Source organism: Phalangium opilio, unplaced genomic scaffold (assembly GCF_054372755.1).
Source record: "Phalangium opilio isolate 3A_F unplaced genomic scaffold, DU_Popi_V2 ptg000113l_1, whole genome shotgun sequence".
Taxonomy (NCBI): Eukaryota; Metazoa; Arthropoda; class Arachnida; order Opiliones; family Phalangiidae; genus Phalangium; species Phalangium opilio.
The window spans coordinates 1966239-1988510 of NW_028324209.1; the positions used below are offsets into that span (position 1 = coordinate 1966239).

At 38.2% G+C, this 22272-nt stretch overlaps 2 protein-coding genes and 1 non-coding gene across 8 annotated transcripts in view; 1 reads left to right on the top strand and 2 right to left on the bottom strand.

Moving 5' to 3' along the window:
- Positions 1-4999: 4999 nt before the first annotated feature.
- On the bottom strand, positions 5000-9713 carry m-cup (ankyrin repeat protein mann-cup). The gene is made up of 8 exons (XM_089852288.1): positions 9415-9713; positions 9184-9311; positions 9038-9120; positions 7655-8332; positions 7494-7598; positions 7156-7431; positions 6910-7090; positions 5000-6014 (listed from the first exon to the last, which is right to left on the bottom strand). Exons 1-8 carry the CDS (start codon positions 9620-9622, stop codon positions 5730-5732), a joined length of 1944 nt encoding a protein of 647 aa, XP_089708414.1. The 5' UTR covers positions 9623-9713; the 3' UTR covers positions 5000-5729.
- Positions 9714-11902: 2189 nt separating this feature from the next.
- Positions 11903-22272, bottom strand: part of LOC149623258 (uncharacterized) — a 45469-nt gene continuing 35099 nt past the window's right edge. For all 6 annotated transcript variants that reach the window (XM_089853213.1, XM_089853214.1, XM_089853212.1 and 3 more), the window contains 5 exons: positions 17286-17357; positions 16443-16735; positions 16205-16384; positions 15906-16144; positions 11903-15841 (listed from right to left, as the gene is read on the bottom strand). In XM_089853213.1, the coding sequence (XP_089709339.1) occupies positions 13148-15841; positions 15906-16144; positions 16205-16384; positions 16443-16735; positions 17286-17357 (3478 nt within the window). In that variant the 3' untranslated portion in view covers positions 11903-13147. The remainder of the gene's footprint in view (positions 15842-15905; positions 16145-16204; positions 16385-16442; positions 16736-17285; positions 17358-22272) is intronic.
- On the top strand, positions 20707-20779 carry TRNAV-UAC (transfer RNA valine (anticodon UAC)). The gene has a single exon. It is a non-coding gene; the product is annotated as a tRNA-Val (tRNA).

A 22272-nucleotide genomic window follows, 5' to 3' on the forward strand; every position in this document is an offset into this window, starting at 1 on the left:
GGGTTCTAACTTCGGTTCTATGAGGCAGAAACACTCCATAAATGAAAGAGGCCTATGCTTGGTTTGTTTCCCACATTTTCCAGGCGTTGAAATAATCCTTAGAGGTTGACTACAGCTACTACAATGATATATTTAATAAATTATTTTGGATAACAAAAACGGGGCCTCTTATTCTTATTTATTTCTCTTAACAAGTAAGCCGCTTCTGGAAAAAAAAATACCCTGGACTAGATCAACAGTTGGAAGAAAGAGGTGATACGGAGAAGAAATCTCCATACCTATAGGTAACGATGTCCTCCCAGCAGCCTTAGCTTTTGGTAGGGGTATGTTCACGAACATTTTGCTTAATTACTCGGCCCCTGTTTGACGAAATCCTAAGTTTTTTGTATCGTTGGATGGCGGACAAATAGGACAATAACATACCCAAAGGACATCCCCATATCTCTAATGTAACCAGAGTTATAAGCCTCCAAAGTAGAGTGTAATGTTAATCCTACGGAGGGTATTAATTACTCGGCCCCTGTTTGACGCAATTTTCCCTGATTTCCCTGAATTTTACTAAAAATTCTAAATTTCCCTGAGGTTTTTGTCAACTATTTATTTCCCTGATTTTTCCAGGTTTGTATGAACCCTGATTGTGTTTTACTGGTTCTCGAGGCCAGTTTATTAAATGCAAATCTATAAGAAACCTAAAGGGGGACCAGTCCTAAGGACCAGTTTATTATTTTGAACGGGTCACTGGTCCCAAGGACTTGTTTAAAATTTTTTATATAAACATAAAAAATGCCCCCCCCCCCGGAACTATTTATATAGTTCTTATAAATCTGCTTAAAAATTTAAGCAGATTTATAAGAACTATCTTTCATTTTAAAACAGCGCAACAATGGGTAGGCCAGTAGGGGCGTGCGCAAGGTACTCGGGGAGAGTTTCATTTCCGCGCATGGCCAACGAACATTGCTACTCAATCTCACCTCCTTCTCCAAGGCATAACGTATTGGTGTTTTTTTCTCTCTCTCTCTCTACCAAAGATAGGATCACCAAAATACCCCCTAATCTCTACATATTAATGAGTAAGGTACACCACTATTTTTGTATTATCTCTACGCTGTTGTACACTCATATCTCATTTCTACCTGTCAGGTGTCAGATCTGATATTCAGCGTGTATAAAAAATATTGTACACAATGGGTTACGTTAAAAAAAAAAACAGAACTGATCTCCGCGATTAAGTTTCGTTTTGGTGGAGATATATTAGATAGATGTTAGATAAATTTCATTAGAGTTAACGTCATATGTATTTCAGTATTATGAGTTACTGTTTAAATGGATATTTTAGGAAATGTTGATGATATCATTAAAACTATCTCAGCTATGACGTAACCGATTATTAATTATTATTTTAATCGAAGGTATTTTAGATGGTCTGTGGTTATGACGAAGCCCTATTTCAAAACTTATATCTGTGGCCCGAGATATTTGAGGTCAAGGTTACGCCATGCAATGGAAGATATTTTAAATGGTTAATACTTGTTAGTTATGACAAAGCCTGATTTCAAAACTTTGATCTCTTGCCCGAAATATTTGAGGTCAAAGGTTACACCATGCAACATACTTTACCTCTAAACATTTTTAGCACATAATTCAAATTACGGTTTTGAAATAATTTCATTCGAACTGCAAATATTAGTAAAAACATTGCAAAAAACGTATTTTAGAAATTATTAACTGAAAGTTCAAAGAACTAGTTAGGTTAGCTAATATGGTAATGATGAGGTTAACTACTTATTGCGTAATGGTTCGGTTTAGTAACTTTGCTCTAAATGTTCCGATGTTGGGAAGAATCGCGTTACAATTACCCCGCTTTGTGGTACACTTCTCTTTAAGAGAAGTATTATATACTTCTGGTTACACCAAAAGATGACTGTTTTAGAAAACTATCCATGATTGTTAAATTTTCGTCTAATTCTCAAATACTTGCTAAAATAAATAAGGATAAATATCATATATAAAAACCCATTCTACATCAATTTAGGAGCTTCTACCTCATCCCTACACAGTCTGATTTGTTTAACGATTTCACAAACATGTTTTACAACTATATTTTTAATTAGTTAGTCTGGTGGTCTTTTCCATCACGATGATACGCGGGTTTTTGGTATATACTTTCTTCCCCTATTGTTTAACAGCAATAAATTATTCATAGATAAAATTTTAGTATAATTTCTCCCTCATACATTTATCACTCGTTATCTCGGAACAAACATATAGAAGCCAATATTTTTTGATAGGGGGAATTTAGTAACCTTCATATCTCAAATTACAAATCAAATATAATTCCTATAATATTTGTTTGAATACGAAGCTGAAGCTACGGGAAATTATCATCAAATTGATAATTATTTTGATTAGGCTAGCGATGCAATTAAAAGCTTTTTGTTAGTTTTTTATTTTTTGCTAGATAAACTGGATTTTTAAACGTTTCGTTCTTGGAAAGAAGCAGAAAAAACCGCAACCTTCATCGCCTTTAATTTAGTAAAATTAAACCGCGCTTAAATTGATAATTATAGTAGAGAATGTAGAGAGCCTTGAAAACATATTTAAATATTAATATTTCCGATACGGTAGTTAAATTATAAGATAAAGTGGAGAGAGAAAACGCATTCTTCTAATTTCTAATAATCAAGTTCTTTGTGTATTGCGGTAAAATTATTTCAAAACAGAAAGATATAGCCTAAACTCGAGAAATTATTTACTATAATAAAAATAGCAATTTTTCACACCTGCCTATAGCTTCAAAATCGTGCAGTTTCAGCTTAAAATTCGTGCCAGGAATTTTTCTACCCTCTGTTCGGATAAATAATTAAGCGGAGGGGCTAACCACTTTCAAATTTTAACGAACTACATTTAAAAACATTCGTCGAATAGCTGCTATTATCAGTCTACAACGCGGTGGTTTACCCCTCGAATTAAGGCAACTACAGCATTTAACCAATAACTAACGGTAGCTTTCCCCCGACATGGAAGGCCTCTTTCCATGAAAATTATATGAAATAATTCAATTCTCCCAAAAAACGCGGGAAACCCCCTAATGGCTCGTGAAGGAGGGCTTCAGATAATTACCCATCCAAAATGGTTAAAGAAATAAGTCAAACAGGAAGTCTAAACTTAACCACTGCATGCTTGATTTGTGTTAAAGATCTAAAAATATCTTCAAAAGCTTTTTTGCTTCTACTTTTTCATGTTTAGTAGAGTAAAGAATAAGGCCTTTGACCTCTAGAGGTACCGGTACCGGTACCAGTCGGTGTGGTATGGTACTTTAAAAATGGGGGGCAATGAGGGGGGGGATAATATCCAAAATTACGGGGTCACGAACCGTGGGAACAGATTTTATTATAGCTACAGATAACTTGTCAATTGAACAAATTTGTTACACTGTATTTCGCTTTCAATTTCCAAGAGTTTGGCCTATTTAACTTTCGTTTAATGGGGGTCTAACAGCTAAACTGAGCTGGCTGGGCTGGGAAGAGTGGTTCCAAGTATTACACACGCACATTATTGTGTTTAAAAAATTTTAACAAGCTAGTTTTTCTACCCACGCAATGAGTGTGTTCGCTATGAACTAGGAAAAGCAACCAATAAACTCAACTAGCATCTAGTTAGGCCTTGACCAATATTATTCAACTAGCACGAGAAACACGAAGAATTTGCGGCCCTGTAGCACGCAATAATCCACCATAAAAGCTGACAAGATTTTTATGGTACACCCCCGCGTTTATGTGTACATTTTAATTGATAGGAACGATTATATTACTCGCAATTCTTAATTAATTTTACGCGGAAATATAGTTCTACTTAGGGTTGTTGACGTCATTTAGTCTAAAATTAGGCCTACCTAAATTCCTAGGTATATTTGGGTGGTTTAAATTAAAGGCGAGCCTTTTTAATGAAATATATCATTAACAAATTTGACATTAGGTTGATTATAATGATCTTGTTAAATAGCGCTTTAATTTAAACTCATTTCCGTATATATTTTAAATAGATTAAATAAAATTGGCATCAAAGAAGCCGCGCCCTGTGGTGGAAGGCTTCCCTATGTTCTATTGTACTAGCAAAGGCCTAGGTATTACATCGGCGGCACCGGCCCGGCTTTTCGCCTAAAATGTTAGGCTTAGGTGCCGCGTTCGCCCTTGGACTTATTTAAGTATTGATTTAAACAAAAGCTCACCCATTTTTAAAGATTTTTCGGACACTTCCCGTTGAATGGATCCTAACGAACACTTTTTCGTCGGTTTTCTTTAATCAGCTGAAGCCAATTTCCCAAAAATTACGCGAACTCATCTTCTCGGATCAGACCGAAATTCCGCCATTACCAGGCATAGTCCTTGCCGCTTCTATTACGAGCGCTGTCAAGCAGCACGATCAAAGAGAATCGCTCAACTGGCGCCAAAATCTTCCCAATGGGGCGGGGGACGAGTCTATTCTCCGCAGACTGAGGGGTGCTCAAAAAATACTTCCTTTTGACGCAATATTACGTTAAACAAAAAACAAGATGAGCAGGGCGTACTGTTAGTTTGGGAACTCATTTTAATAATACGAACTTAGATTCAAATAGAATAAAACCAATAAAATTAATAAATTTTTTCAGAACATTTCAGGGATTAATTAGCCTTATTCCTGATCAGCGCCACCTACCCGTAGCGTCGACTTTGAGAACTACTGTAATCGGCAAGCCAATCAGATGTCGCTAAAATCTGGTGACGTCACTGACGGGCACTCTCGGGGTCTTACCAAAAATGACGTCACCAGATTTTAGCGACATCTGGTTGGCTTGCCAATTACAGTAGTTCTCAAAGTCGCCGCTATGGGTTGGTGGCGCTGATCAGGAATAAGGCTAATTAACAGGGAGTAAGAATGTGGCAGGAAGGAGTCCAACCAAATCTTTACCAGGGTTTAAAAACTATTTCTACTTGCAAAAATTATTAGGGAAATTCAAAACTCCAAAAAACTTTTAAATTTTATTTTATGAATAAACATTTTATTGATAAAAACAATTTCTAAACCAAACCCTTTTTTTTGGGGGGGGTTTTTTTTTTTAAAGATTAAAAAAAAAAAAAGGTAAATTAAAAATTCACGTTAATTTTCTTGATGGTATTTAATTTATCTTTATCCATCCTTACGAAAAATTAACCTTAAATTCAGATTTCTCTCCTATAGTTGATATTCTTTATTCAAAAAAAAAAAAAAAAAATTAAATCTGAAAATCTTTACTTGTAGATTGGGACGACAAAAACAATTAAGAAATATATATGAAAAAAAAAACAAAAAAACATTAATTTAGTTTTCGTTACAATGAAAACGTTTCTCGTTTAAAAATAATATCACAAAAGATAATTATTATCACGCAGATTGCTTGAGGGGGGGAAAAAAGAAATTGATAATATTTACCTCAGTTGACGTTGTTGTCTATTAATTAATTTAAATTACCGGTAAGGATATGGCAATAATACGTAAATATTTCTAATTAATATTAATTCTTAATTAATCTCTTTGCCACTCTTCTTAATTAAAAACTATCTAAAGAAGTTCAATTAAATTTTTTTTTTTTTTTTAGAAAAATTCTAACTAAACTCTAATATCTCTAATAATCTGAAACCGTTTTGATATTAATAGTTAACTCGTTAATTTCCCCGTTTTTCATTTTAAACCGCCGCTCTTAGCATGATTTCTTAATGGATGCTAATAAAGCTTTCCAAAGCGATAGGTACCTGTCCACTGTATGTTATACGTTTTTCAACAATTTTTCTGGCCGCTAAACATTTGAGCGTAATGTGTTCCAAAGGATTAACGGAATTAGGTTTGATTCCCGCCAGCATCCGATGAGGATGGTTGCCATTACTGTTTCGTCGGTCTAAATGGGCGCCATATTTAAGTAGCACCGCAATTACTTCGGGTCTGTAGTTGAGCCTCATTGAAGCAACGTGGAGTGCCGTACTGTGATTATGGTTTGTAGCCTTTATGGTTCATAAATTAAAACTTCTTTTAGCATTTACTTCACACAATAAAAACCATTTCTAACTTCACTTGGATTCTAATAGTTTCTACACTACATTTGCTGGTTTTTCTACTAAAACTAGTAGTTCCCCCACTACGTTTGGCGATTTTTCTACTATAACTAGTAGTAATTTCCCCCACTACGTTTGGTAGTTTTCCTACCATAACTAGTAGTTTCCCCACTACGTTTGGCGGTTTTTCTACTATAACTAGTAATTTCCACACTACTTTTGGTAGTTTTCCTACCATAACTATATAGTTTCACCATGCTGTTTGGTAGTTTTCCTACCATAACTATATAGTTTCACCATGCTGTTTGGTAGTTTTCCTATCATAACTAGTAGTTTCCGCACTACGTTTGGCAGTTATCCACCTTCATTTGGTAGTTTTCCTACTATAACTAGTAGTTTATCCACCCCGTTTGGTAGTTTTCCTTCTATAACTAGTAGTTTATCCGCCCGTTTGGTAGTTTTCCTACTATAACTAGTAGTTTATCAACCCCGTTTGGTAGTTTTCCTTCTATAACTAGTAGTTTATCCACCCCGTTTGGTAGTTTTCCTTCTAAAATAAGTAGCTTCTCCACTACATTGGAAGCTTTCCTACTATAATTAGTTGTTTCTCCACTACACTTGGTAGTTTTTCTTACTATAATTAGTAGTTTCTCCAATACACTTGGTAGTTTTTCTTACTATAATTAGTAGTTTCTCCACTACACTTGGTAGTTTTCCTACTATAATTAGTGGTTTCTCCACTACACTTGGTAGTTTTCCTACTGAAATTTAGTAATTTTTCTACTTCACGTGGTAGTTTTCCTACTAAAATTAGTAGTTTCACCACTACACTTGGTAAATTTACCTCAACATCAGCTCCACATTCTATCAAAAGTTGTACAACTTCTGGGCTGGGGAATACATCAGTTAATGCATCTTCAAAGAAATTGTTGCTCTTTAACGTATTTTCCCGCGAAACGGCCAAATGTAAGAGTGAATCTCCCATAGAATTATTAGGGTTTATTCTAATAACTCTATGAAGGAGTCTAAGATAAAACGAAAAATAAATATTACTTTAAGATTTAAAAGGGTTCCTTTTTCTTTATCTTACCGTCTACTTTCAAGCATTTGTTCGTCAGTCTTGGGTAATTGATTTAAAATAAAGAATAAGTGGGTCATTATTTTTAAAATCTTGTCAAAATGATCTTGCTGCTTCTTGAAGACGGGTCGAATACTTAATAAATCAATGGCTGACTCAAACTCGTTGACTAGTAACTCGATAATTCCAACTACGTCTTCGTAATGAACTCTTTCGGGCAAAAGACCGGCCGTATGTTTTTCATTTAAATCAAAGAATAAACGAACGAGGGTTTGGCAATTAAACCACCTAAAAATGGGAGAAAAAATATTAGAATAGTTAGTTTAAAAATAGAATTAAGCCCGACTTACGCTTCTCCGTGAAGCAAACTATCTTTAACAACTCTTAATTCTAACGCGTATCTCCATAAATCTATGCAACGTTGATGTTGTAAACTATCGGCGTAAGCGGCTCCTCTGAAATTAATAGATTAAGACGAGGCAAATTTTAAGGCGAAATAAGTTGAACTTACCTGTACATACAACGAAATATCATGTCTTTATGAGTTTTGCCTAAAACTCTTTCCGTAATTAACAAAGATTGAATATGCATGGCGTCTAAATCGTAGGATAAGTTTTCGAGTTCTTGAAATGTCTCAAACTCTTTTCTAAAAAGGTAAGCCGCTTTTGGAATGATATATTGGGGTTTCCTTAAAGAATCAGGCCCGATTCCTCTCTCAGTGATGTTCCTCAGTTTTAAACCGTTTCTCCAACATCGGAGAGCGACTTGAATGTTGTGATGTTCATCCAGGAAAGTGGCTCCTAAGAGTTCCTGAGCTTCCGCTCGTCTCTCGACGCTATAGTCCAAATTATCCAACAAATATTGGACTATTTCAGTCGCTCCTTTCAAACAGGCTGTCTGCAAAGCGTCATCCCCGTAACGCGACTTGATATAAGGGTCTGCTCCGTGTTTTAAAAGGAGGAGCATCGTTTCTGTCCTGTGTTCCTGAATGGCGTAATGTAGAGCCGTTTTCTGTTGAATGTCTTGCGCGTTAACCTGGGCCCCATTTTTAAGAAGAAAGCCACAAAGATCGACGCTTTGAACTGAATTGATAAGACAAGTTCCGCCATTATGATTAGGTTTTAAAATATCAGCTCCATTTTCAACCAAATAAGTGACTACGTCCAAGTGGGTCATAAAACAGGCGGATCTAAAAGTAGATTAAGGCTTAAAAATTGCTGGCTCCACTTATAGAGTGCTGTCAGTTGTGACGTCAGATCCAAGGTTAAACGTCACGAGTCTGCCTTTAGCAATGAGCGGCCATGACAGTTACCGTTTTTTCTTTATGGGAAAACAACATGGGTGACGTCACACCGGCTCTTCTGACAGCACTCTATATATGAATTTATATTCAAAATACAGTTTTTCCAATAAATATCATTTCTTGGAGGTTAATTATGTGATAATTACATTTAAGTCGCGGAAACTATTTTCATGACCATAGAAACCCGATCAGTTCCTTCTTCCTAGCCACCAAATACCATAAAATAGGGAGCTAACAGTTCTGACCCTGAAACGTCACACCCTTCTATCTCTTACTGGAGTTTCATCCCCCCTAACGGTTGGAAACAGTATTCTACGCGCAAAAATGCCAACCAGAGAGAGGCTGAGTGACGTCAGACTATCTCTTCCCCCTAGCCAGTTGTTAGCTCCCTATATCTAAAAATATAACCTATCCTAAGCAAACATAACCTAACGTATAATAATATGAAGGGTAAAATATAGAAAAACATGGAAAATATATATTTCAATTAATTTCCGCACCTTAATTTTAAGAAATTATCCTATAATTAACCTTGAATAAATGATAATTATTGAAAAAACTGTATTTTGAATGTTTAGCCTTCATAAGTACCTAACAGGTGTTGATCCTGTGTCTGAAACCGCGTTAACATTTGCACCATGACTAATTAGGCATTTAACTACGTTTAATTTTCCCTAAAATTTTGATGTTTATCGTCAAAATGTTTATAAAGTTAGTTCTAAGTAAGGTAGACTTACAGCGACTGAGGCACACCATAAAGGTGAGACATAATGTAAGGTACGATCATCTGGAACTTCATATGTACCTTTTTGTTCGACATTAGCGTCGCACATTGTAATTAAATATTCCACAACTTCAACGTTACCTTTGTGAACGTTAAAATTTAACTAATATTTACCCAAGATCGAGATCAAGTCTCCCCGCCTCCTTTTAGACTGTAAACAAAAATAGACAAGACCAAGGCTTACCTTTTTTCGAAGCCAAGAACAATGGACTGCATCCATACTTCATTTTGGAAACGATTTCTTTCCTTTCATGGCGACTAAACCTTTCTAATTTACTTCTAACTAAATAAGTTAATTTGGCTCCAGGTGCAGCCATTCTACATTCGGTGTATAAATCATTAAAAAGGTTCTCTTTCAACGTAGTTTCTTCCTGCTTCGTTGGCGACCACATCTTGACTACTTCAGAAGTTCAGACTAGGCTTCAGAAGAAGTTCGAGAATGCGTGAGTGTGACATCATACTTCAACCGTTGCCTACGTTAATCAAGGCCTGTGCACGGTAGTTTCGAAGTGCGACTTCTAAGAAACGCGACTTCTTATTTTCTCCCTATTTAAGCGCGAGATTTCATTGAAAGCTGAACCAAAACGCGCGCGAAAATGAATATTTAAAATTCCAAGCGCGTGAAAATGAACATTTCAAGTTATTTAGGTCCAGCTCAGTGGCGCCGCCAGAGGTAATCGCGGTAAGCGACTGCTTACTTCAAATTTTGAAGGGGGCCTAATTTTGGAGGAAGGGCCTCATTTACAAAAATACGATTTTACTGAAAATATTCAAAATTTAGTCCTGGAGTCGCAGGTGGAATACCGCGGTGGCTATTACAGATTTGGCCGACTTTTATCGCTATCATAATGGGATCGGGTTAGGTTAGTAAAGAATGCGCTTTGGGGATGGGGACCTTTAGTCCTACCGGGCCTAGAAGTGAGAGGCGAAAATACTTTCACTTGATCGAAACCTCCTTCTGGTAGGAATTTATTGGAAGCGAAAGAGGTAGCTAAACCGAGCACTTTTTACTTCGACCAGCTCTATTGTGTTACTTTTTTGTGTACTGATAAGGATCGTCAACGGGACGGCGCTGACTCGAGGATTATTATTAGAGAGTTTATGCTGCACTACTTTTAGGCTTCTACGGTGCATTTGTCCAATGCACTGTAGAACCTTACACGTATTGCAACTTAAACTCTCTAATGTTACTTCTTATTTCGAAATAGTAAATACGAAGAGGAGAGAAAGAGGGAGATAGAAACGCGCTTTATAAAATCCGCCGAAAAATGGGAAAATAGGGGGGTAGTAAAAACAATTTTTGGTACGTTTAGTTTTAGGACGCACATCCTTTGCGCAGGGGGATTGACCTCCTCGCCCTATCTCTGTCATCCTCTACGTCAACTGTGCGCGAGAAAGCAGCGCTCAGGCACCGCGGTGCACCTTAGATTTACCCCCGTTTTCACCACGCATGGATCACGGCTGGGTAGGGGGCCCATACACAAAATACCGCTTACCCCGCAAAAGTTTCTAGCGGCGCCACTGGTCCAGCTAATAGCGCCTCAGGTGAGAGAATTTGGCAACTTAAATTGCCAAAATAAAAATAAAAATCGGCGCCGCGAACAGGCCTTGATTAACGTAGGCAATGCTTCAACTGATCGGTCTGGGTGGATGGTAACAGGAAGATTCCTGACAGACTACTTGTCCGTTTCCATAAGCTCCCTTTCAGGTTTCTCAAGTTGTCAACTTTTAGATCCTTCTCGTTTTAATAATTGTTTTCCCAATTACAATTTAATATCAATTAACTACAAACAATGACAATGCAAATAGTTTTTAGTTTAATAGCAGCAGTGATTGCTATATTATTTAAGGCGCTGAACGTCTTTTTGCTCAAGGTTATTCATAACCAGGGTACCTAAAGCCAAAAATAAAGCTTATAACTACGCAAACCTTTCATATATTATCTTTACCATGAGTTAATAATATGTCTTAACAATAATATGTCTTTACGAATATTTAAACTCAGATTTTAAAAGATGAAGACTTAATGGTGAGATTAATAGTAGCAGGAGTTCATAATAATAAACGGGGGGGTTGTTATGAACTCCTGATAGTAGTCTAGTTAACAACTGTCAGTGTCAATGACAAAATTTTTAGACATCTTCGTAGCAGACAACAGTCGACAACCATGGCCTTGAAAAGTTTTTTTTTTGTGAGGTTTCAATGCAAATTGAGTCCATAGGTCCGCGGCAAGGATGTCATTAATCAGGTTTCATATGTGTGTAAGCAGGGATGGAAATGAGGTTTTCTTGGGAGGTGACGGAAGGGGTGTGGGGGTCAAGTCACCTCCGGCGGACTCGGGGCAGTCGGCACCTATAGGGTAGGATCGCCGACATGTGTCTTATTCCCTTAAACTTTGCCGCCCAGAAGGTGTGCGCCACACTCCCGGCTGAAAAGTTTTTCTCCTAATCCCCTATTTTGCACCCCTGAGGCATAGCCTGAGGGCCCTGACTCCTGAGGCTGAAATTCCGTCCGACGCCATTTCCATGGAGTAATTGTATCGGAGTTGCTGGTGTCACTATAGCGGGTCTCTGTAATGACTTAACTTTAATCCTGAAATTCGCTCGCATACCAATCCCCTAAAAAGCACACTTAACAGTTAGAACGTACAAATTTAAGTCTGAAAAGAAATATTTACTTTAAATACGAATTAATTTATTCGTAATAATTACCACTCATTACAGACAAGATTGTTTTTGTTTAATACTAAACCTACAACATTTACAAGACGTTGGAAAGAGACGACCAGAAATTTTAGAAAGAATAAAACGGTTTTAACTTTCTCGAAACCCGAAACGCAAAATATTTCCATTTTCTGTCTTTTAATCTCAGGCACTTTTATATAAAATTTATGCTTTTTTTTTTACTCAAATGTAAATTGGCAATTTTTGAAAACTTAACGTATGGCCCCCTAAAACTGACTATAAACAATATGACAAACTTATCTATATTTATATAATATTTTGAACGTGTAAAAATCGTTCTCAAGCACCAACATTTGATGATTTATTATTTAAATAATTAACATAATTATAAAGCCTGAGTTAATTAATACGCAGCACCATTATCTTCAGTTTTTCCATCCATTTAAAAAATCTTTTTTTTTCTTTAAAAATGTGCGTAACTTTTTAATTTTTTTCCTTGTAAAAACGAGACTACTTGTTCCAAAGGAGTATTATATTAGTTCTTGGTTGGCGATCCATTTATTGGATTTAATTAATATTATAATTATCTTAATTATATTAATACCTCGTATTTAAAGGGAAGGGGTTAAACAACTATACTAACTCTTGAAAGGGATAATAACAGGCATTTTTAAAGAATACTGGTGAAATTGGCCTTTATTTGTTATAAAGTGAATTAATTTAACACGCTCCTTTTTCTCGCCTCTCTTGTCTTTCCGGGTAGTAGTTAAGAAATTTCGAAAACTCAATTTTTAAATATTTAAACTAATTTAAAGTAGAATTAGATTGTCTATTTGTTTAATCTAGTTTTCGTTGTTTGTATTTACGTTAAATTCTAAGAATATAAACAAACACAACTATTTATTTTTCAAATTTATTTCAAGTTAAAGAAAAATGGGTTTTTGAAATTTCATTCCTAATTTTCATTCAGATTGGAAGACGCGAACCCTAATTCCTTGATTACGTTAATTACATCTTTCTCCAAAAATACTTTACCAATCAATGCTTTTGCGGCTTATTTCTCAACCCGACCTACCTCTGAATCACTCTCGGAGCTGTTCTCTCATATTTTAGGCCTAAAAACCCTTAATTATTTTACGAACGGGACCCGTAGCGGTTCCAGATAGTCATTGGCTTGGTATGTTTACACTCCACTTACTGCCTGGTACCAAGTAATTGGTTTGAACTTTTCTTTCACGTGACGCGCCTTCTAGATTGTTCCAATTCCTGTTGCTCCATTAATGGGGCATCTTCGCTGGTACGAACGCTGGATCTTTGCGCGGCTTCCATGCTAGGTAAACCGGAAATAGACGCTCTGTGTCGTTCAGGTATGGACATTCTATATTGCCTCCTATCTTCATCTAGAAAGACGTCGTCACCTTCGGATTCCGAGTCGTCTTCGGCGAAACCTCGTATACCGGAAATGAGGGACCCGGATCTCCTTTGAGGTTGGGAATTACTTACGGATCTACCAGGGGCGTTCCTCCAATCGGAAAAGTTCGACGACGTAGGTCTATTCAAGGAGGCTAATGCCACCTCACTCTTGGAGCTGTGTAATTTAGCCGCGCTGGGAACTGGTGGTGTTGAAGTTACGGCTATGGCTGAACCCGTGGTTTTATTCTTACGTAGTCGACTAGGTCCGGCCGCGGATGTCGAGGCCAGTTCTAATTTGGATCTCGTCTTGCTACGAGGGCTTTGACTAGACAAGGATCTGAGTATGGCTGCCGGAAGGCTTCTTAAACTTAATTTCTTCAAAGAGTTTTCGGAAACAGTTTTCTTTTCCAGCTTGGCCGGAGAGGAATCGCGCAAACTGGTGGTACTACTGGATTTGGCAGCCCGAACGTTTTCCTCGCTAACGTGTAATCTCTCCAAGCGCGAACCGTCGGATTGACGACTGACCGGCAGTCTATCCATTGGAGGGACGCGATCGGCAGCCTCCGACTCGCGGAAAGTAGTTGAAACGCTGGTTGGTAATAACGGTTCCTCGACGCACTCTCCGTCTTCCCGGAAATTAATGCTGGCGGTTGTAGTTACCGTGGTCGTCGTGGCGGTACTCGACGTAGTAGCGTCGGGATTGTCCTTGGAGTCACCGTGACCTCCTTCGGCCGTCGATTGATCCGTGGAGACAATGACGTGTTCGTCCTTCGAGGTCGAAACCTCGCTGCTCTCTTCGTTACTGGTCTCGGCCAAGCGATTGTAGAAGCACGTGAACTTCTCCTCCAATTCTTTGCTCTTGAACGTCAACGGCGGACTAGTTTCTTTGCGGGCGCAAGCGGGACATAGATCCGTCCCCGCCGGACCCCTTACTATCAAGCCCGCCGCCGTTCCGTAGGGCGGAGACTTTTGGGGAAAAGGTCTCATTTCGATTCCTCCGCATCGACCGTGAACCGCGGCTCCTCGGTTACTCGCGGCGCAGTCGTCAACGGCGCCTTGCCGGCATAACTTGGGTTTATCTTTACTTACGCTCATGATGCCGCGAGTCAACCGAGAGACCGCTCCTTCCGAAGTGAAAACTGGTTTTTCCCTGAGAGACGAAATCATAACTCCCCGACCGGTATTGGGCGGTGGAGATCCAGCCGGTACCGCTTGACCATCGGCAGTGTTACCCGTAGCTAATACTCCTTGGGCCGTTCTATCTCTGAGACTGTGAGTAAACTGCCCCCGAGCCGCTCCAGAGTTAGCGTCGCTGCTAACGCTGGATCGAGACATCCTAAAAGTCGAAGTTGAAGAATCTTGTCGGCTGCAAGATAGATTCGAATCTTGCGATTGTTTTCTGGTGACTGACCACGAGGTTCTTCGATTGGCTCTTTCCAGAAGTCTCAGGGGCACGTTCCCTTGGCGCCAACTATCGGATCGCGACGAGAAATTCTCGCTCGAGATAGAGGAGGCGCGCTTATGGTGGCCGTGGTCCATATTCTTTTGGATTTGGGCGATGGCGTACGTGTAATCATTTCCGCGCGAGTTTTCGCGCGTTTGATCTTGACAAAACAAGTACCTGAGAGCCAAGGCTTTCCAGCCTCGACGAGTCCCGAATAATGTCCTTCTATCGGGCTGTTTAGTTATATGGCACATGCAAGCCAAGGGCTCGCTTCCGCTGTTAACACCGGCCAACATTCCACCGCCGGCTGTTAAGCCGGGGCCGCCGCTCTTCCGTTCAGCGGCCGAGTTCGTGTTGGCCGGAGTATGTCTGTTACTGAAATTGGAGCTATGGCGACAACGACCGATGCCGCGAGTGACGCGACTCTCTTCAATTCGCTTGCAGATCAGGACGCAGTCTTTCTTGAACTGTTTGGTAAAGATGGCGTATAAGAAGGGATTGGCGCAGCTGTTTAGCGGCAGAACGAAGATGGTGAAGACTTTGGCTTCTTCCAGGGAGATCAATTGGAGACCGAAAACGGCCGTCAGGGAGAAAAAGGCGATGGGAGCCCAGCAAACGAAATCGGTGAAGACTAGCAATGCCATCCTCTTGGCGATCCTGGAATCGTTCGAATTCCAAGCTTGAGATCCGCGAATGGCGCAGTACATCTTCAAGTAGCAACCCATCAGGATCAGGAAGGCCACGCCGTTAATCAAAATCAAGAAAACGACGTAGGCTAACGATCCGGAATCGTGTACGTCAAAGGGGAGACAGACGGCGAACTTTCGGTAGTCGCTGACCCCCAAGAGCGGCAAGATGGACATGACTAGAGCGAAGGTCCATCCGCAACTCATGATGTACCCGGCGTGCTTCAGGGATAATCTTTTATTCAAGTGCATCGCGTGGGTGATGGCGTAGTTACGCTCCAAGGTAATGACCGATAAGGTGTAAACGGACAATTCGCTGCTCAAAACCCCCAAAAAACCGGCTATCTGACAACCGGCTGAATATTGCCACTGAATGGCAAAAACCTAAAACGCAAAAACTTATAAAAACATACCATTCCGAAAGAAAGGTCCATTTCGAACAACAAACCTTAAACTCCCCTAAGGTTGAAGCGTCAACAACGGCTAAAATCCCCAAATATATTCCCATGAAGAAGTCGGCCATGGCCAAATTACAGACCAGGAACCGAGGAACATCTATCTTCGTTCTTCCGAACAGGAGAACCACTACCACGATGCCATTTCCCAGCATGGCTAAGAGAAACACGACCCAAACACCGCAGCGAAGAGTCCACCAACCGAACAAGTCTTCGCATGGCATAAACGGACCTGCAACCGAGACGAAAGTTAGAAAGACAAAACAACAAGCCACAAGTACTTAAGACCAACCGGGTTCCGGTCGACACTGTACGGGATGTCTAGCCCTTAAATTTTCCTCGCTGTTATAAACCGACTTATAATCTTCGAAATATTCCTCGGCGTATTGCGCCAAATTGGCAAAATTATCTGGAATCATATAATCACGTCCGTAGGCTGAAAGTACTTGTCCGTACTTATCCGAAAAGTTCTCTGAAATTAACGAATAATTAGGCTTAACTACCTAAAATACTTAAACAATGGACTCAACTGTGTTCGGGCCAGAAATCAGTGTAATTCGTATTCCATAGCGACATATCAACGTCCGAATGATGCAGCCAATAAATGGTTTCCTGCATGGCGGCTGGTCCAGCCACTGGTTTATTAACCAATGGCTGAAAAGCGCAGCAATGATAGGCGTAGGACAAATGTAAACTATGAATTTTAGGAAAGGCTTCCGGCGTGGGAAATTCCGTTAACGTGTAGGTTTTGTAAGTTGTCAATTGGCGTAGATTTTGTAATCCTTTCGTCGGTAACGATGAAAATACATTCATGGCCAGATTTCTGGAAGTAAAGGTCAATTGAGGTCAGTGATCGCTATCCCCTATATAAAAAGGCGCGAATCCTTTTAAGGAAGTACGCTTAATTTATAACCGGGTCAAGCAGGCGCGAGTAATAGGCAACTGATACCTCCCCATTCTCGTCGAGTACTCGAAGAAAATAACCACGTCTCTCACCACCAACCAACCAACCAACCCCTCTACGTTGCAATTTTCAGCGCGTGTTAAAGTGTTATTCGCGCAAATATTACGCAACGACTCTTAACGTAAACAGACACTAGCTTTAAGGCGCGTGTCAACAACCCTTTAAGACTGGATCGATATTTTATTCTCCATTTGAGTCAAACTTCATTTTTCCAAAGAGAACGTTTCTCTTTCCGTAAAAGAACCATTCTTTAAAACTAAGTTTAACCCGTTTATTTAAGATTGAAGGCGGGGAAAAGGAACTGAAAGGAAGCTAGAAAACGCCGCAATAGGCCTTTGAATGTATTACCAATAAACCGCGAATAAGAAACAGGAAGAGAAGATGAAAAATATTCTTTTTTTATACTTACAAATCTCGGAGTTCTTTAGTCGGGACGAAAGCTTCGCTACTGATGCTTTCTATCCTGTTGTTGTGTAAATCTCTGCGTGTATCAAAAAGAAGAAAAAAAATTAATAATGATAAAGAAATACGGAAATTATTTATTCTCTATGGAACAAATTCAATGATGGAATTTTTATTTTTGTATAAAATATTTTTCTTTTCATTTTATTTATTTAAGAAGCGAGATTGAATCAGATTGAATTCAAGTTTTTTATCCTTTAAGCTCGAGGTACTTCTTTTTTAATTATTTTCAAATCCCCATGAAAAAAAAAATAATAATAATAATCGTGAAAGAAATTTAATTATACGTGAAATTCCCCGAGATTCTAATATTTAATTAAATTTGGAGAACTTGATTATGTAATGCAGGGAACTATATCTAAAAATAGAAGGAACGAAAATCGCCCAAGTTTTAACTTTATAGTTTTAAAGGTACCCGATGTGGCTCAGGGTAAGGAATTGTAAACCCCGTACCAAGAAGTGATATCTAGTTTATTAGGGAGAAGGTATAAGGTGCCTAAGTATTCGCGCGCCATAGTCCCGGTCCCCCTTTCAAAATACAAGGGGGGACGTAACTGGAGGCCGGGCTATTTCGCCTCTACTCAGTCAGAAAATACGTAATTTTCGTCATTCGCATCGCGCTGACGTGAGTTTTCAAGAACAATTGAGATTCATGCTGGTTGTAATTTAGAGGCGGGGGATAAACTCCGGACCTACGTTTGGACTGGAGATAAAGGTGGAAATGTGGCGAATTTATACCTTCTCCCTAGTAAACTAGATATCACTTCTTGCCCGTACTACAAATCATTTTCCCCGAGTATTTTGATTCTAAATATCTCCTACTCTTCCCTGATAACAATTTCCCCGAGGCTGATATCTCTTATTCTTCTCTGATTTCCCATATTCGTACGAACCCTGAGAAATATTCCATAATTTTGTTTCTCCTAGCTGTTTATAATCACTTCATATAATTTTGTTTATTATGGCGTATATTGTTTATAAAATGTCTAGTAATTTAATAATAAAAATAAAGCGATAACATAATAATAGCCCTGAGCATCGCGTGTAACATTCTCGAGGGAGTTAGTAAAAAAAAAATAACAACTAGGCCTAGGCTTAAGAGAGAAAATTGAATTTGAGGCAGCCACAAGAGTGTCAACATAAACGTTTTTAAAAAGTTTATTATTAATAATCTCTGTCATAAAAGCTAGAATATTCTGCCAGCGGAATATTGTTTATGTAAACTTCCCTGGCGTCGAAAGAATTTCTGTGATGAAATTTCTCGTCCTCAAAATTAATTTTCCATCCTATATCCCATCCTTCCACTCTTCCCCTCCCTCCGTTTTGCCGCGGGGATTCTCGATTGAAAATCAAGCAATTTTATCTCTACGAGATTTCCAAGTTAAATTCAATTAAGGGAAGTTCCATTCTTGATTTATTTTTTATTTTTTCTTTCATCTTTTCGAAGAAGGCTAATGAATTTGGAAACTATGTGTCTATTTTAAAGAAGAAGATATGAAAAATTAAGTTAAATTCCCGCATGCAGTCTACGAGTACCTTTTTGTAGTTTGAACTATCTATGAATTTAAGTAGGGTTATAAAATTAAATTGAACCACCAGAGCAAATTAGGTTTGGAAATAAGTTCATTTTAAAACACGCGCTGGGAGTCGGATTATCCGCAAACTTTAGGACGGCAGAACTATGGGAACTTAAAGGGAGGGTGAAGTGGAAAATCAAGTGATTTTTTTACCGATTCTTCTTCTAATTATAAGACCAGTCTGCATAGTGAAACATTCAGAAAATATCTCCGAATGATTTTAAAATTCAAATTAGGTTCAGATTTTAAGAATAATTTGAAGTATCCCCCTCCGACCAATCGCGTAACGCCCTGCCTTTTTGTTAACAAAATTCTCGTGGCACGCTCATAAGTTTATAAGATATGCTCCATAAGTTTGGCACTGGTTATTGAGAGGTTGTCATGAAGTGACGTAGGTCATAGACTCCCGTAAAGCGACGCCTGGTGAGGCGCTGTCAAAGGCTTAGTACAGACTAAATAGTTAGATGGACTGCAAATCCGAGTGTAGTCAATTCTCGCTTGTCCTTCTCGAACTAGCTCGAGCTGTAAGTCTCTAGCATTACGAATTACAGGAAGTGTCGTACTTATGGAACATATCATATAAATTTATGGTGTGATATATAACAGTGTAATCTCTTCAACGGTACCGATAAATCGGGCCTAATTTAAAATGAAGTATTGTTTAGACCGCGGAACGGGGGTCAAACTTTATCAGGTTAGAACTTAGAACTCTTGAAATTTAATAGCTACATTAAAACGAATTGAGAGTGTTATATAATTAATTCTCCTTTGTTCAACGGTACCAAGTACTTGTCCTTATCTTAACCAGAAATTGAGATAATAACGTTTAAACAAGTACACTATTACACCCCCAAATTTAAAATATTCATTTTGATAATTAAGCTCTTCTGAAATAGAAACATATCTATTAGCAGGTACTTTAAGCAATTTAGGTTGAAGAAATTTTCCAGGTTAAAACTAAGCCTTGGCGAATTATTTAATACGTAAGCTGAAGAGAGAGATTCCTATAAGGTTATGTTGAAATATACGCTTCGTATGATTGATGGCTGACATATCTCTGGCCCAAATTTAATTTCGTCACCACTTCTCGAATGAATATTTAATTTGATACGGCTAAAATTTCCCCTCAATCCATAAGAAATGCTCCGTGGAAAGAAACTTGACCTCTGAGACGGAAAATATATTTCAGCTGAGACCAGCGCCATTCTTCCATGCATCAACCAAGGATTTCAAACTTAAAAAAAAAGGGTTTCGCGGAAACCAAAATTTTTCTATTTTTATACGTAACGCTAGTGCCGCTTTGACGATATTCCTTTGATTCGAACACCGAGAAATATTGTTTAAAAAACGAATCAATTGAAAGAAATAAATGCGAAACACGAATTTATTTAATGTTACCATACTTCTGATGTTACTGAGCATATAGAGAGACTATAGATTCCAAAAAGGCGGTAAATTCTACAGGGCCGGTAGGCCCTTGTAGATATGACTTGATACTCTTTTGTAACGTTAAAGCAAAATTCACATGCTTTTACCAATTTTCCTATGGAGATTAACATGGGGTTTTTCGTGATATTTAACCACCTCTAACTGAAAAACTAGAGCGAAGTTACTTTTCGGAATACTCTTAATTTAACAATTAAGTATTCAGGGTGTGCGATCGGCTAGTCTAATCAGAAACAATTAAGTCTAAGTATGTTAATTTTAGTTAATTACAGAAGTACTTGTTTGGACCATCGTGATTGGACATAATAATAATGCTAGAGCTCTTCGAAAACTCAAAATAACCAAGTATCTATGGTGTAGTGGTTATCACGTCCGCTTTACACTCGGAAGGTCCCAGGTTCGAGCCCTGGTAGATACATGACTTGACTATCGTTATTGGACACAATAATAAGCTAGATCTCTTCGAAAACTCAGAATAACCAAGTATTCATTGTGTAGTGGTTATCACGTCCGCTTTACATGCGGAAGGTCCCGGGTTCGAGCCCTGGTAGATACATGTTTTGACCATCGTGATTGGGCATAATAATAAGCTAGATCTCTTAGGAATCTCAGTATTACCAGGTATGTGTAGTGTAGTGGTTATCTCGTCCGCCTAACACGCGGAAGGTGCAACGTTCGGGCCCTGCTAGATGCATGTTTTGACCATCGTAATTGGACATAATAATAAGCGGTAAAGAAAACATAATTACTCAAAATTTAATTACATTAAGACTGAAGCGACAGATATTATATAAAAACGTCTTGGTTTGGACCAAGGCCGAAAAAACAAACGATATGTGACTGAAGTATCAGATATTGAAATTTTTTCTAGTTATTTTTATACACTCAATCCTTAATCAATATTTAATTCAATCAACTGATTTTACTGTTAATCGACCTAGTCCCTCTAAATTAATTGAAAAAATTACATATCTACGCTTTTTCAAGAACAATTACATTTTCCGAAAACATTTTATCATGAAATTCATTATTTTGAAGGGATTTCGTGTCGATGCTCACTAACTTGTGAGCATCTTGACCGACATAGTTTTAATTGTTGCTGGCTTGACAAATTTTCAAGTTTGCACCAAAAGAAGTTTAAATCTGTTTTAAGTTGTTGATAAGACTGTCGTTTAGAGTGAATGTCGTCTACTTAAGACAAAGCATCAAAGTTTATCCTGTGTGGTAAAGGGTAAAGATCACATAAACAGAAATACTTCTCAGACTTGTTATATTCATTTCCCGCGGAAATAATATGGTTAAACACATCATTCATTACTAGTTATGCCAAGAAGGTCACATTTAACTCCGACACCCCCTCCCTTCCTCTATTTTCAAAATATATGGCATTTTATAATCACCAGTGGTTTCAGTGTATGGGTCATCTGAGCCGTCGCAACACACTCAGCCAATATTACCATAGACTGAGTTATGACCAAGAAATTCTTAAGTACGGAAAAGGAAGTTCCAGTGCAACTTTACCATCAAAGAGGTGACAATAGAAATGTAGCATTTCGATATACGAAATTAAATGTATAAATTCGCGCAACACCCTTGTTTGGCATCCACGATCAAATATTTACATTTTCCATTCGAGTTATGCCAAAGTTCGCTTGCTTTTTTTAGACATCCAGTAGAACATTTCAAATATTCAATACTGTATCCTCAACATGATAAATTAATTTCACGATAAAATGTTTTCGGAAAATGTAATTGTTCTTGAAAATGCGTAGATATGTAATTTTTTCAATTAATTTAGAGGGACTAGGTCGATTAACAGTAAAATCAGTTGATTGAATTAAATATTGATTAAGGATTGAGTGTATAAAAATAACTAGAAAAAATTTCAATATCTGAAACTTCAGTCACATA

What these genes read in the sequence shown, in the direction of transcription:
- m-cup (XM_089852288.1), bottom strand. Translation starts at nt 9,622, where the DNA reads ATGTGGTCGCCAACGAAGCAGGAAGAAACTACGTTGAAAGAGAACCTT. An exon ending in ACAGGATCAACACCTGTTAG is followed by an intron (nt 8,333 to 9,037) that starts GTACTTATGAAG and finishes ATCTACTTTTAG; the next exon opens with ATCCGCCTGTTTTATGACCC. An exon ending in AATGTGGAGCTGATGTTGAG is followed by an intron (nt 6,015 to 6,909) that starts GTAAATTTACCA and finishes TGAACCATAAAG; the next exon opens with GCTACAAACCATAATCACAG.